At 46.2% G+C, this 13,863-nt stretch overlaps 1 protein-coding gene across 1 annotated transcript in view; it reads right to left on the bottom strand.

Moving 5' to 3' along the window:
• FAM171B (family with sequence similarity 171 member B) overlaps positions 1-9,091 on the bottom strand; it is a 64,617-nt gene extending 55,526 nt beyond the window's left edge. The window contains exon 1 of the mRNA XM_046018985.1: positions 8,777-9,091. Coding sequence (XP_045874941.1) covers positions 8,777-8,993 — 217 coding nt within the window. The 5' untranslated portion in view covers positions 8,994-9,091. The remainder of the gene's footprint in view (positions 1-8,776) is intronic.
• Positions 9,092-13,863: the final 4,772 nt, after the last annotated feature.

The following is a 13,863-nucleotide window of genomic DNA, read 5'->3' as shown; positions in this document are numbered from 1 at the left end:
GTTTATAATCAGACCTGGAGGGATTAGATGACTCACAAAATCATCAGAGCCCTTGTTAAGATTATTAACTTAATCTCAGTGACCCCATTCTTCTGTGTTATGGCCAAAAGCCAAGACACAGAGAGTTTCTGGGTTGACTGCCAACGAATTCTGAACAGAGGGTTTTTTCAGATATAAGGTATCCCACCAGTTTATTATATAACGAAACCTGGATATCAAGCAATCCAGAGTCATGGGATTTAGCAAGAGAGATCTGTTGGATCTTGGTGGCCAGTCCACAGCAGGGATGGTAGCCAAAGGATGAACGGACTGACCGAGCACATGCACCCCAAGCCACCAGTTCCCGTACGGGTTAAAGCCTCCCGGAGGATTAGTTACGCTGCTGTCACACGACTAATTTTACCCATCACGTGTGCACAGTAACAGAGAACTTCACATGTTAAGAACATACAAAACTGTTATTTGAGTCTGAATGTTACCTCTGCCCTCCTCTTATGGAGTCCTCTCACAAAGGACCAATTAACAAGGGCAGGTTTTCTTAACGTTTCTGGGGTCAAAGATTCCTTTGAAAATCTTAGAGAGACTCTGAATACCAGACAATTGCAGATGCATCATTAATTTCAGGCTCTCTGTGAACCCCCCACACCTCTCCCTTGGCTGCTTGGTCCCTCATACACACAGTCACGCCTTCTGCCTGGTCTCTGCTCCCGTGAACTTACTGACCTGACCCCCTCTCATACTCACCGCAGTGAGTTACGGTACTTCTGACTCCTTCCTTCCTCTTCAGACTCCAAAGTCTTCACCTCCTACGTTTTTGCATCCCACACTTAACCAAGCTTCATTAAATCACAAGACCTTCCCTCTTTGAAATACTATGGTACAGAAGGAATTTTACAATACACACTTTCCATTCTTCTCATTCACAATCTTGAATCAGTTGACAGGGAAAGTTTAGATGATAAAAACATTCACTCATCCTAGTCCTACTTACTGTGAGGGGAGAACATCGGATTGTCCTTAACGCTCAGCCTTACCAGACTTTGTAACTGCCAGGGGCTACCACGAAGTCTTTTACAATGCGGATGTGTTCTCCTTAGGTCAGATACTTTTCAAACACAGGGCAAAGCACTTAGGGAAAGGTCACATCTACCTCATTCTAGTTCTAAGAGCACAGGGTTTCAAGAAGTCTTACTATAATCTGCAAAGTGAAAATTTTGTATTTTTAATTATTACATATTTTAATTGAAATTAGATACTGTTCCACTATAAATAACACTGGAAGATGAGATTAGCTGTTTCATACATTACTAAAACATTTTCTTACTTATGATTATGAATGAGAGTTAAACTGATTAATTTGGGAAGTATTAAATCATAGCTTTTCTGCTAAAAATCTAAAATCGAATAGCACAAACGTATTAGAAACTATATTTTGGGAAGTACTTATTTTATGGAAGTACTTATTTTAAGGAAGTACTTATTTTATGTCTGTAAATGTAAAGCTTTGGAATATATCAATTCATTTAAATATAAATAGATTTTTTTCTAACTCTAGGTATACAAATTTAATTAATCATAATTTGTGTTTCATGACATACTCTTACCACTGATTCATGCATAGTTTATTCTTAGTCAAATATTTAAACAAATCCTACTATTCCTACAACTTTTGGTGACATTTTTCCCCCTTACATAAAATGTATGGCTTCCCTGTTTTCATTTTTACAATAAATAGATATTCTTTTGGTATCTTTGGTAATGTTGTCTCAGCCACCCAGGCATTTATAAACTCTACTCATACAAACACGAAAGAACATGTTCAAAGTTCTGAAGAACCATAATCCACTTAACTATACTGAGCAAATTTTGACAACTTAATTTCTACCCTTTCCCAAAACAGCGGAGTAAGTGAGGGTGGAATGGGCCACAAAATCCAGTAAGTCAGAAACTCCAAGACACTTCCAACTTCTATACAACTCCTGGTTATTGCTAATGCACTAGGAAAAACAAATCATCCATCTATCCATCCTGTTTGTTACAATAAAGCAGGGGAGTAGTTACGTGGGAACAAAACCACGGATACAGGGTTCATTATATTTTTAGCAAGTCAGAGGGTATGGAATTGTACCATATCCCTCAAGTACCTTCCCGAGAAATAAGCCAGGGTCCTCACAACATGAGCTCTGGCTTGAGACTGGACATTTCTACCAGCTTCCAGCTAACTGGTCACCTAAAACCAACTAGCATTTAGGGCCATAGATATGAATCGGTATTGCCTTACCTGCATATGTGTTCTCCATGTCCACAGAGCCAACAAATGGATTAAAACGACACCATTTTTATTTTTTTTTAAGATGTTATTTATTTACTTGACAGACAGAGATCACAAGTAGGCAGAGAGGCAGGCAGAGAGAGAGAGGAGGAAGCAGGCTCCCCTTGGAGCAGAGAGCCCGACACACGACCTGAGCCGAAGGCAGAGGCCTTAACCCACTGAGCCACCCAGGCGCCCCAAAACTACACCGTTTTTAAATAACATTTCTTTACTGAACAGAAACAAAACTAAACTAAGTACAATAACTGACAATACTAATGAACATTTATTTTTGAATTATTTCCTAATTTGATATAGAAACCTTCAGTAAAATGCACATTAAATAGAAATCAAGATCTCACTCACATATAAATGAAGTTCATTTTAAATCTTAATTTCTGTGCAAGACATAGAACCTTAACACAGATATCTTAAGAGGCATTATCAACTAAAGGTTTCAGAGAAGCTTAATACAGTATTGGGGCGAGTTAGTCTGGGTTCTCCAGATTCCAGCGGTAGACCTGCTATGTTAGTAAGGGCAGACAATGATTACCATTTCCTTGACACACTCTACCCTACAGGAGATAAAATACCCTACTCAGAATCACTCGTTTTAGGCCCAAGGGAATGGGCCTTTATAGTCACAGACCTCATCACCAAGTACTTAAGAATACTGCTGGTCCTACGGACACAAACAGTCGTGAGAGAACTTAAAAAGCAGACAATCAGCTATGTTCTAGGCATATGGGCTGTGCTTACACAAAAGGCGAACTAAAGAGACATCTCCAAACAATCTTCAAAGCAAACAGAGGTGGGACGCCTGGGTGGCTCAGTTGGTTAAGCAGCTGCCTTCGGCTCAGGTCATGATCCCAGCATCCTGGGATGGAGTCCTACATCCGGCTCCTTGCTCGGCTGGGAGCCTGCTTCTCCCTCTAACTCTGCTTGCCACTCTCTCTCTCTCTGACAAATAAATAAATAAAATCTTTAAAAAAATAAAAAATAAAAGCAACTTAAAAAAAAAAGCAAACAGGCTGTTTCTTAAGCTTATGACATACTGCATCACGGCACACAGCTTTCAAAGTTTTAGAATTTCCCAGGTAAATACAACAAAGTATACTTTTTACCACTGTAGATGGAAAACATTGTTTCCATGTTCTAGCTAAGGCAATCTGGACAAAAGGAAATTAAGACACCTACACTAAGCCAAGAGAGCGAATGAAAATGCTGCAGCTAACCTAGTCAGACAAACCTGAAAGAGAGTCCAGGTCAGTATTTACAAACTCAACTGGGGGGTAGGGTGTTTGATATGTTTCAAAAAAATATTTGGTTGTTTCTGTTCTCTCACATTGGAAACATTACAAAACCACCACGAAAACAAACTGAACTCAAATTCAACACAATGGCATGTGTTTTTCAACCAGTAATCAACACCAAGAAATAGCTCCCTTTGGTTACTAAAATCCTGGAAAGAAATCATAATTACCCCATCTGGGAATATGGCATTTAAAGCATGAGTACTTCAGACAGAACAGTCCATTTCTAATCCCACTTCTCTTACTGATTTTCAAATTCATTTAAATAGGGGGAAAAAGTAAATAAGTAAATAAATGCTTTCATGGATGGGAGATTTCAATCAGGTTTCTTTATCAACAAGCTTAAATCAAGTTATCTGAATTTAACAGAAAGTATAGTTAGAAGGAAGGGAAGCATGGGTGGGGGGAATCAGAGCGGGGGTGGGGAGGGATGAACTATTGAGCCTCAGGACTCCAAGAAACAAACTGAGGGTTTTGGAGGGGAGAAGGGTGGGGGGATGGGTGAGCGCAGCGATGGGTGTTGAGGGCACGGATTTCCTGGAGCACTGGGTGATAAACCATGAGTCATGGAACAGTACATCAAAAACTAATGATGACGGGGCGCCTGGGTGGCTCAGTGGCTTAAGCCGCTGCCTTCGGCTCAGGTCATGATCTCGGGATCCTGGGATCGAGTCCCGCATCGGGCTCTCTGCTCAGCAGGGGCCTGCTTCCCTCTCTCTCTCTCTGCCTGCCTCTCTATCTACTTGTGATCTCTCTCTGTCAAATAAATAAAAAATTAAAAAAAAAAACTAATGATGACGAATGGTGACAAAAAAAAGCGTACAGTAATGCTCTATTGACTTTCATAATTTTTAAATTATATGTTATTAAGTGTGGTTCCAGCTACACAGAATTGGGGGAAAATGTTTTAACTTCCTAAGCGTACCACTTGGCCCAGCAATTCCCTAGGCATTTGCTAAAGAGATATGAGGACGTGAACACCCAACGATTTGTCCAGGAATGTACCAGCTTCACTTACAATAGTCAAAGCCGGAAATGACCCAAATTGCCATCAACAGAAGGAAGCGATAAATGAAATTGAGTAATCCCTATGATGGGCTATGGCTCAGCAGTAAAAGGAAACTACTGAACACGCAACAGTATGGACAAAACCTATGGAAATTAGACGGAGCTAAAGAAGCCAGACACAAAAGAGTGCATGCTATATGATTCTATTTTATGAGGCGCCAGAAAATGCACAAAATTAGTGTATGATAAAAATAATTAAAACAGTGTCGTCTCTTGATAAGGGACAGGGATTGCCTGGGAAGGGAGTAGGAGGGAACTTTCTACGGTGACGTAAAGGTTCTCTATCTTCACAGGGTTGATGGTCACATGAGCCTATCCATTTGTCAAAAATATAGAATAGTACACCTAAGATATGGACATTTCCATATCTTATGTGCATTCCCCTGCCAACCCCCCCCCACACACAAAATCCCACACAGTGGAAATGGGCGCATGGGTGTGTGAAACGACTGCGGCCCAATTCAGCCGCTGTCACGGCTGGGAGACCAGTAGGGGCTTCTTAAACGCTGTTGTGTTTACTTTCCGTATATTTGACTATTTTCCAAAATCAAAAGGCTAAAATATGTATCAGTGAAAGGTACCATCAAAAGTTTTATACCATGAATATGTATCTCTCGAGAAGCTTTTCTGTGCGCAGAAGACATTCAGAAAGATGCGGTTCCCTGTGTGACGTCACATGCAGAATCTGAACTGGAGCTCATGACTGTCTCGGCTCCTAGCCCCACCCCCAGCAAGCCTCCCGGCTAACGGGTCGTCAAGGTGAACAAGGCTTCTCAGCTACCACCAGCCCCAAATGAGTTCTCCCCTGGTCCCCCACATCTTTCTTTCTAACAAACACTGGTGTGGATGGAGAAACCCAAGCGGCTACCTGCACTGGAGAGGACGGCCTGACAGACCTCGACCTCAGCCTTGCTTCTCTCTGCGCTCAAAGATGGTGTTTTATAATTAAGAAGACAAACGTTCACTTTTTTTATGTCCTGATTATTACCATCTCATACTCAACTCTTCACCCTCACTTTCTAATTTCTCAGGAATACAAAGATACACATTTTCAGAATAATAACATCCAGAGAAAACGAACCAAGGTCAATGCTCAATTTCTCTACTGTGGACTGACAAGGCTCAGTCACGTACCAGTCACTAAATATGCCTTATTAGTTTTCAAAGTTTCGCTTGTGACAAGTCCTATACTTTTTCACATAACCTGTCCAAAGAATCAGAAGTGCCAAGCAGAGTCAAAGAATTAACCCAAGCTCCGTAACAGCTATTTAAAGGTATATTAATACCTCCCAGGTCGTAAGGGGATTGTAAGTGCACTTGGGTGAAGAATCTGGACAGGTGTGATGAGCGGACTCCGTGCTGGCATCGATCAGTTCTCTACAGTTGGAATAGGACAAACACTGAAATTAGCTAAAACTAAGCATCTAAACTTCATGTAGCCTCTACTTACAAAGTATGTAGTCATTTACAGGAAAAAAAAAAACATAATTGCACAATGAAAACTCTGAAGAGCCCTTAGAGAATTTCATACCAAGAAAAAAAAAAAAGAAAAAAAAAAACAACAGTGAAAGTGGTTGAGATTGCCTGGAAACAAATGCTTGAAGATATAATTTGGATAGATTTCTACTAAGCCAACTGGTTCAGTTAGATTTCTTACTTAATGAAGCTTTTAATGTCTTGAGTCTTTCTGTTTCTTTATATAAATGCCCTGTGGGATAATACTTTTACTGGTAATGTTTGGAATTTCTTAAACATATTTCCTTTCTTTCCTGATAATGAATGAGAAAACATCTCTAAAATTCGGCACATGATAAAGTATGCATCTAGGATCTATGTATAGGATCTATGTCTACCCAACATTCCTGTAACATATCCCTCGCTAAACTCCGGTGCAGAATTTCCCAAGATGATGAAATAGCAAATGCCCAGAAAGGATCAGAAAGATCCTCGATGCCAGCATTTTTATTTATTCATTTATTCACTCATTCACTTGTTGAACACATTCATCTGTACCTAGGTACAAGGGATGTCCTTCCAGGTCTTCGAAATACACAGAACAATTTAACCTAATAGTGAACAGCACAAAGTCATGTCCTCACGGAGCTTACATTCTAGCAGGAGGAGCAGACTTAGCGGAAGGGCTGAGGGTAGCAAGCGCCAGGCAGAAGCAGCAATACAAAAGGGCATAAAGATGACCATTTAACTGAGCTGGTCAGGAAAGCTTCTTTGTGACATGACACGGAGCAAACCTGAGAAAAGTGAAGTTTCAGAATTCCAGGCAGAGAAAACGGCCAGGCCAAAAGCCTCACGTGGGAGCAAAAACGAAGACACAGGGAACCAGTGTGGAGGTACTGGAGTGAGCGAGGCTCAGAGAAGTGAGAGACAGGAGGCGGAGGGGTGCCCCGGGAGGCTCTAAGCCTCAGTGGGCCATTTTCGGAGTCTGGAGATCTACTGTGAAAGAGAGGGGCAGCCAACTGGAGAATGGGGGCAGCCATGAGCCTCTGGGATGTTTTTCAAAAGATCATCAGCTGGGAGAGCAGAACAGACAGTAAAGGAACAAAAGTGGAAATGGGAAGACCCGTTCGTGACAATGTGCTCAGAGGAATATTTTAACTCATTTGTTTATTGGTTGTGTTTCGTTAAAGGACACGGTATTTCAATAATTAAAACCGCAATCAACTGAGTTGGTCTCTTCTTTGCCACTGGCTTTGGGAAGTTAGTTTTTGAGGGAAAGCGAGAGTCATAATCGGTTACTTTGCAGGCTCTGGTTTGATCTGCTTGGTAGTAATTCCTTTATTTTGATTAACCTAATACGTAAATAAGACAAAAACTGTGAGTTTCCCAGACAACAAACGTTTTCAAAAATATTTTCACAAATACCACAAAATAAGCATTTTAATTTGCAGCTCGATACAAAATTTTCCTATGCTGCAGTTTTCATAACCTTCATCACAACATACACCCACTTAACTAACTAGTATTTCTGAAAAGAGATATATCAAAATAACAACGCCCTGCAAAGCACAGAACCCACCAGCCCTCTCGGAATTGATTCGTCCTTGACCTCACCGGCTCTCAATGGCTCTCGGCTTTGGTTTCCTTAGGTTCAACCACCCGCACGTCCCTGCTGGGAGCGCCTGGGGTCACAGGAAGCCAGGAACACCCGCACAGACCGCGTCCCTTTCAGGACTTGAACCCACACTCGAGTGTCATTAACTGGTTTAATTGGGAGAAACCCGTGCTTTCCCGCACGCGCCCGCGACGTGACCCGCGGCGGACGGACGGAGTCGTCGTGTCGGGGTCGCGGCCGCAGGCCCCAGCACTGCCCCGCGACGCGCACAGCAGGAGACGCCGAGCCCAGCGTCTCCTCCTCGCCGTCTCGCACGTCACCAGGCAGGACTTGAGCTCAAAAGCCGATGCAGACTCAGGATGCACTCGGGTTTGGGGGCGGCTGAGCGCACCTGCCCAAAGGGACGGATGTCCGTGGTAAACAGCGGGAGCCCCCGCGGCAGGAGGGGGGGCGGGGAGAGGTTGGGAGCCCGGGTCGCCCCGCGGACCGCGTCTCCCGCCTCTCCTCGGCCTCCCCGCACCCCGCTCCGCTCCGTTTCGCTTCATTTCACCGCAGGACACGCAGGGAATCGTGCAAACCGGCCGCCACCCTCCCTGGGACGAGAGCGCCCAGAAACGGGAAACTGAAGGATCGAGCTTCCTCCGGGTCTAAACTGAAACGCGGCGCGAGCGGCGGGAAGGCGCGTGGGTGTCGGCGCGAAGCTTCGGCCTCCGGGAGCCCAGACGCCGGCGGGGCCGGAGGAGACGCGCAGGGAAGGGCTCGGCGAGGAGGGGGAAGGAGACGAGGCCTGGGCGGCCCCTCCGGCCCCTCCGGCCCCGAGCGCTGGTCCGCAGGGCGGTCCCCGAAGCGCGCGCAGCCGAGCCGCGGGCGGGGTCCGGGCAGGTCCGCGGGGGCGGCGGGGGCGGCGGGGGCGGCGCGGGGGGCGGCGGGTCCGCGGGGGGCGGGCGCGGGGGGCGGCAGGAGGCCCGCGAGCTCCCGCGGCGACGCCCGCGCAGGGCCGGCGCCGGGACCTACCTGCCGCGGGCCCGGTGGGGCGCACCGCCGGCGCCTCCGGCCTCTCCGCCGCCTCCTCGCGCTGCCGCTGCTGCTGCCGCTGCTGCTGCCGGATGAGGCTGAGGTCGGAGCGGCCGAGCTCGGCGCGAGCGGCCGCGGGCACCAGCCGCGCCTTCAGCAGCAGCGCGGCCAGGCCGAGCAGCAGCGCGCAGGGGACGCGCCGGCGCAGCCTCGCCATGGCCGAGAGCCGCGGGGCCGCGGCGGCATATTGCGGGGCTCCCGGCGGCGGCGGACGCCCGGGCTGCGGGCTCCCTCGCTGCGGCTCGCGCCGTCTGCCTCGCGCGCCCCGCGGGGAGGAGGAGGCGGCGCCGGGGACCGGGCGGCGGAGGGGGGACTTCGCACCGCGGCGCACGTGACGCGCAGGGCGGGGCCCCGCCGCCTCCCGCCGCCTCCCGCCGCCGCCCCCGCCTCCTCCCGCCGCCTCCCCCCGCGCGGCTGCGGGGCACCTGCTGGGCACCTGCTCGGGGCACCCGGTCCGCGCGGTGCTGGGGCGCGGGGTGGCGGCCTCGGCGGGGCAGTGGGAGGAAGACGCCTTCTGGCGGTGGTCGGCGATGAGACCCTCCAGCCCCACGGAGACACGGGAAATTTTGCAGAAAGGTGGATAAAATTCCCACCACCGGACCCCAGAACCGCGAGGGGGGCGCATCGGTTACTCTCCCGAAACACCTACCGCAGCGCCCACGGGTCACGCGTCGGGACCTCAGCCCCGCGGGCTTGGCTGCACCACAGCCAGGACAGGCCGACAATCAACGCGGTTCTGCCGATTTTGACTCAACTGCCTCTCTCTGCTCCAGCGGGGATTTCTCTGTTCTCAGTCTTAATTACATTGTGTCTGACGGCAGCGTGCACTTTTCATTTGGACAAAACCCCCCACATTTCCTAAATGAGTATTAGGTCTTATGGTGGGCTGGCATGTTGTCCAGCGCTTGAAATTAGCGAGATCAGTCCCTGCCTTTGGGAGCTCCTACCTGTTAGGGCCGAGAGATACATAAGCAAGTCAGCATCCAGTGTGGTGGTTACCCCTGGAAACACACCAGGACGTGCTGAGGTTGCACAGAATGTGGAGGAAGGTGACTGTGGTGTGGGGAGCGCACTCTGAAGCACCAGGGGAGGAGGGATACAAGGAAGAAGATGTAGATGGTGCGACCCGGTGGTCTAAAAACTGGAGCAGGGGTGTGTGTGTGTGTGTGTGTGTGTGTGTGTAGCCTAGAGGTGGGCAGTAAACACTGTATGCTTGGAAAATTGTGAGCAATGAGTGTTGAGAGTGTTTTAGATGGAAAATGAGAATGAAAATGAGGTCACTAAAAAAAAATTAAATAGTAGCAGACACTTCTATAGAGTTCACCGTGTCTGGGCGCTGTTTAAACCTTCATATACATGAACTCCTGTAAGAGCTTAGGTGGCCCTGTAAGGAAACTGAAATTTATGCTGCAAGCGATTATGAAGTACTGAAAGAAACCAGTCAGGGACCCGACTTGGTACCAGTCAGCCCAGCAGGATCATTTTGCTCTCAGCATGGAAGACATTTACAGAAGGACCCATTAGAGGACAGCAGGTCAGTTTAGAGGTGTTCCCCAAAGCGGTGAGGAGCTGCTCAAGTCTTGTGACAGTGGAAAGAAGAGGAAAGGCAGGAGATTCGGTATCCCCGGCAAGAAACACAGAGAAAGTTGACTGTTTGGGTGGGGTAGGGAGAAAGAGAAAGACACCCAAATTATCAGACTGGGATCTTGGGTGGCTACTTCCGACATCATAAAGATGAACTGGTAGTGTGGACTGCAGAAGAGACCAGAAGCCGTGCACGTTCAGTTGTGGTCTCTGCTTTTGGAGCGCCTGCGGATATCCCAGACATCTAGCATAATGTCAGTGGGGTCTGACTGTGACATCACATCACTTCCTACCGTAGTTGATTTAGCTGATTTGGCTGATTGGATCGTCCCATTCCCACTCACCACTTTTCTTTTCTTTTTTTAAGATTTTATTTGTTTATATGACAGAGAGAGAAAGAGAGAGAGCAGCAGCACAAGCAGGGGGAGTGGCAGAGGGAGAGGGAGAAGCAGGCTCCCCACCAGGCAGAGAGCCCATCTCAGGGCTTGATCCCAGAGGCTCTGGGAACAACACTGAGCCAAAGGCAGCCCCTTAACTGACAAAACCATCCAGGCACCCCAACACTCACCATTTTTCTGCATGGTCCTCCCAGTGTGTCCAACTTCCTGGAAAAAAACAAACTTCTCAGTAGTGGAAATTTATTCTTTGCTCAATGATATGAAAATAATACCTATATAGCCACAAAGAAAATAATAATAGTAATAATAATAGTAATAAAAATCATAGCCATTATATATATATATATTATCTCCCTGTACCCTTAGAACAACAGAAGAGCTTTCATGATCCCGTTTAGCAACGGGAAACATGGAAGTTCAGAGAGGCTGCTGTCTTGCCCAGGGCTGAGCTAGTAGTATGTGATTCATCTTTCTGTACCACGGAAAACTTTTACATGAGTTTGCATTGTTTTTAAGTGATTTTTAGACAAAAAGGAACTATGTGAGCGACATAAGTTTTGGAAAATAGATGCCAGAGTGAGACCCTCACACTAAACACCATTGTCCATCTTGGCTTTGCGATGCCTGTGTGAGAGGAGCTACTGGGTAGGAGGCTGAGTGCAGAGAACCTTTATTAGTCTCATCAAGCTGTTTTTGTTGTGTTTTCTTCCAGGTTACCTCTGCTCCTGGAGAGAGGAGAGGAGAAAATGGAAACAGCTCCAAAAACCTGACGGGCAGATCAGAAGAAAAGCAATGTGGCCAGGATTTCTGCCATCTGTCTTATGGTGGCCAAGTCTTTAATATGTTAGAGACTGATCTTCCAGCGGCAAAGCCACTGACTTTATGGAGGGTGAACGTCAAATTCTTCAATACTTTGGACTGTTAAAGAAATAAGCTTTGTCTATCAAGATAGATGATTTTTAAATGCTCCATTATTCAGATAGCTTATATCTAGTCCCTGTGCAATGTACAAAAACATATTATTTGATGCAACCAGGAATAGTAGTGAATAAAAAGAAGTTGGCCAAAAGACAAAAAAATTAATATACCTTAAATGTGTTTTAAACTGCTTGTTTTACTTTAAAACAAGCAAATGTACATTTATTTATTTATTTATTTATTTAAAGGTTTTATTTATTTATTTGACAGAGAGAGAGAGATCACAAGTAGAGAGGCAGGCAGAGAGAGAGGGGGATGCAGGCTCCCCGCTGAGTAGAGAACCCAATGTGGGGCTCGATCCCAGGACCCTGAGATCATGACCCGAGCCGAAGGCAGTGGCTTAACCCACTGAGCCACCCAGGTGCCCCCAAATGTACATTTATTTACCCATCTTCTGATGTAGGACCAAGACTGTTTTTAAGTATCTGACCACATCCGAGGGTTTGAGGTCATAAACCACAATTATAATACACCTCTATTACTTGCAGTTTAAGTGAAAAGAGTCCTTAAACACCCTTGACGAGCAATCTGAGTTCCAAATCTATCTAAATTTTTCCCAAATTTTACAGTCTTTTCACCGTTTAGTATTAAACTCTGTTTTCATAGAAAAATATGCTTTGTTCAAATTTATATTTCATCCATTCCTTAAAATACATAGAACTGGCAAAAACATGTTTAGGAACAAACATAACCGACTCTTGGCGCACACAGACAACTGGGAGAGCTAAGCCAAGCAAACGTGCAGGAAGCTGTACCCTGCTCGCCTCTCAGTCAGTCAGTGCGCTCTACCGAGGAATGGCAGATGCCACCGGAAAGCGAAGTAAACTAATGCGTACGTGTGTGTCGGATAAAGTTCTTCCCGGATCTTCAAGTACCTCCCAGTTGCTCTTAACATGAGGTCCATACTCCCTAACAGACGTGCAAAGCCATTTACAATCCATCCTCCAATGACTCAGAATCATCTTTGGATATTTTCTGCATAAATGCCCACAACACAACACACACACACACACACATGCACACACACACACACTGGAAGAAAACCAGAGGAGAGAAAAGGGATTTCGTTCATTACCTTGAACTAGACTTCTTTGTGTTGCCCCTGGACACTCCCATATTGATTGCCTCTGCCTGGAACTCTACTCCCTCAGCTCTACAGCTGGCTTCTGCAGACCCTGAGGGTTCGTTTAGATAGCGCTTCCTTCAGAACACACGTCCTGACTGTCTAGATCTGACCGGCGCCCCTCCTCCGAGTTCTCGCATCACCTCATATTTCCCCTTTTCTAAATAACGGAACTCTATTATTTAAAAAGGACTCTACGTTGCCTGTATGCCCACTAGTATATATGCAAGGCCAGGACAGGCCACAGGACCAGGGCCTAGTGTTCACAGCTCTGTCTCCATCTCCCAGCCCAATGCCTAACACTGGTTGTTGATTGCTTGCTTAATCAAATCAATAAATCACTGTTAAGAGGCAAAACTGTTGGTTAATGAGGAAGGCCCTGAAGTCAGACTGCTCTGGTATCCACCACTCACAGGTTTGTGATTTACTCAGTGTTCTCGGCCTCCGTTTCCTCAGCTGTATAATGGGACAAATAATAGAGCTTCAAGGAGGGAACAAAATGAAATCATACATAAAAATACTTAGGTTCTTGCTATACAAACTGTTTAGTAAATGTCAGACATGACTTCTTTTGTTAATATTAGGTATGGTCTGTTTTATTTATGTATATTTTATAATGCATGTAAAATTTCATGTTATATGTAGCTAATTCTCATGTTTCTTGGTACTTATGTTCTATAAAGTGATTGCAAATACTAAATTTTTTAAAGTTTTTTTTTATTTATTTATTTGACAGAAAGATCACAAGTAGGCAAAGAGGCAGCCAGAAGAGGCAGGCAGAGAGAGAGGAGGAAGCAGGCTTCCCACCAAGCAGAGAGCCCGATGCGGGGCTTGATCCCAGGACCCTGGGATCATGACCTGAGCCGAAGGCAGAGGCTTTAACCCACTGAGCCACCCAAGTGCCCCTGTAAATACTAAATTTACAACTGCTGAACCATAGCTCC

This window comes from Meles meles, chromosome 9 (assembly GCF_922984935.1).
Source record: "Meles meles chromosome 9, mMelMel3.1 paternal haplotype, whole genome shotgun sequence".
Taxonomy (NCBI): domain Eukaryota; kingdom Metazoa; phylum Chordata; class Mammalia; order Carnivora; family Mustelidae; genus Meles; species Meles meles.
This window is presented reverse-complemented; position numbering and strand designations above follow the sequence as displayed.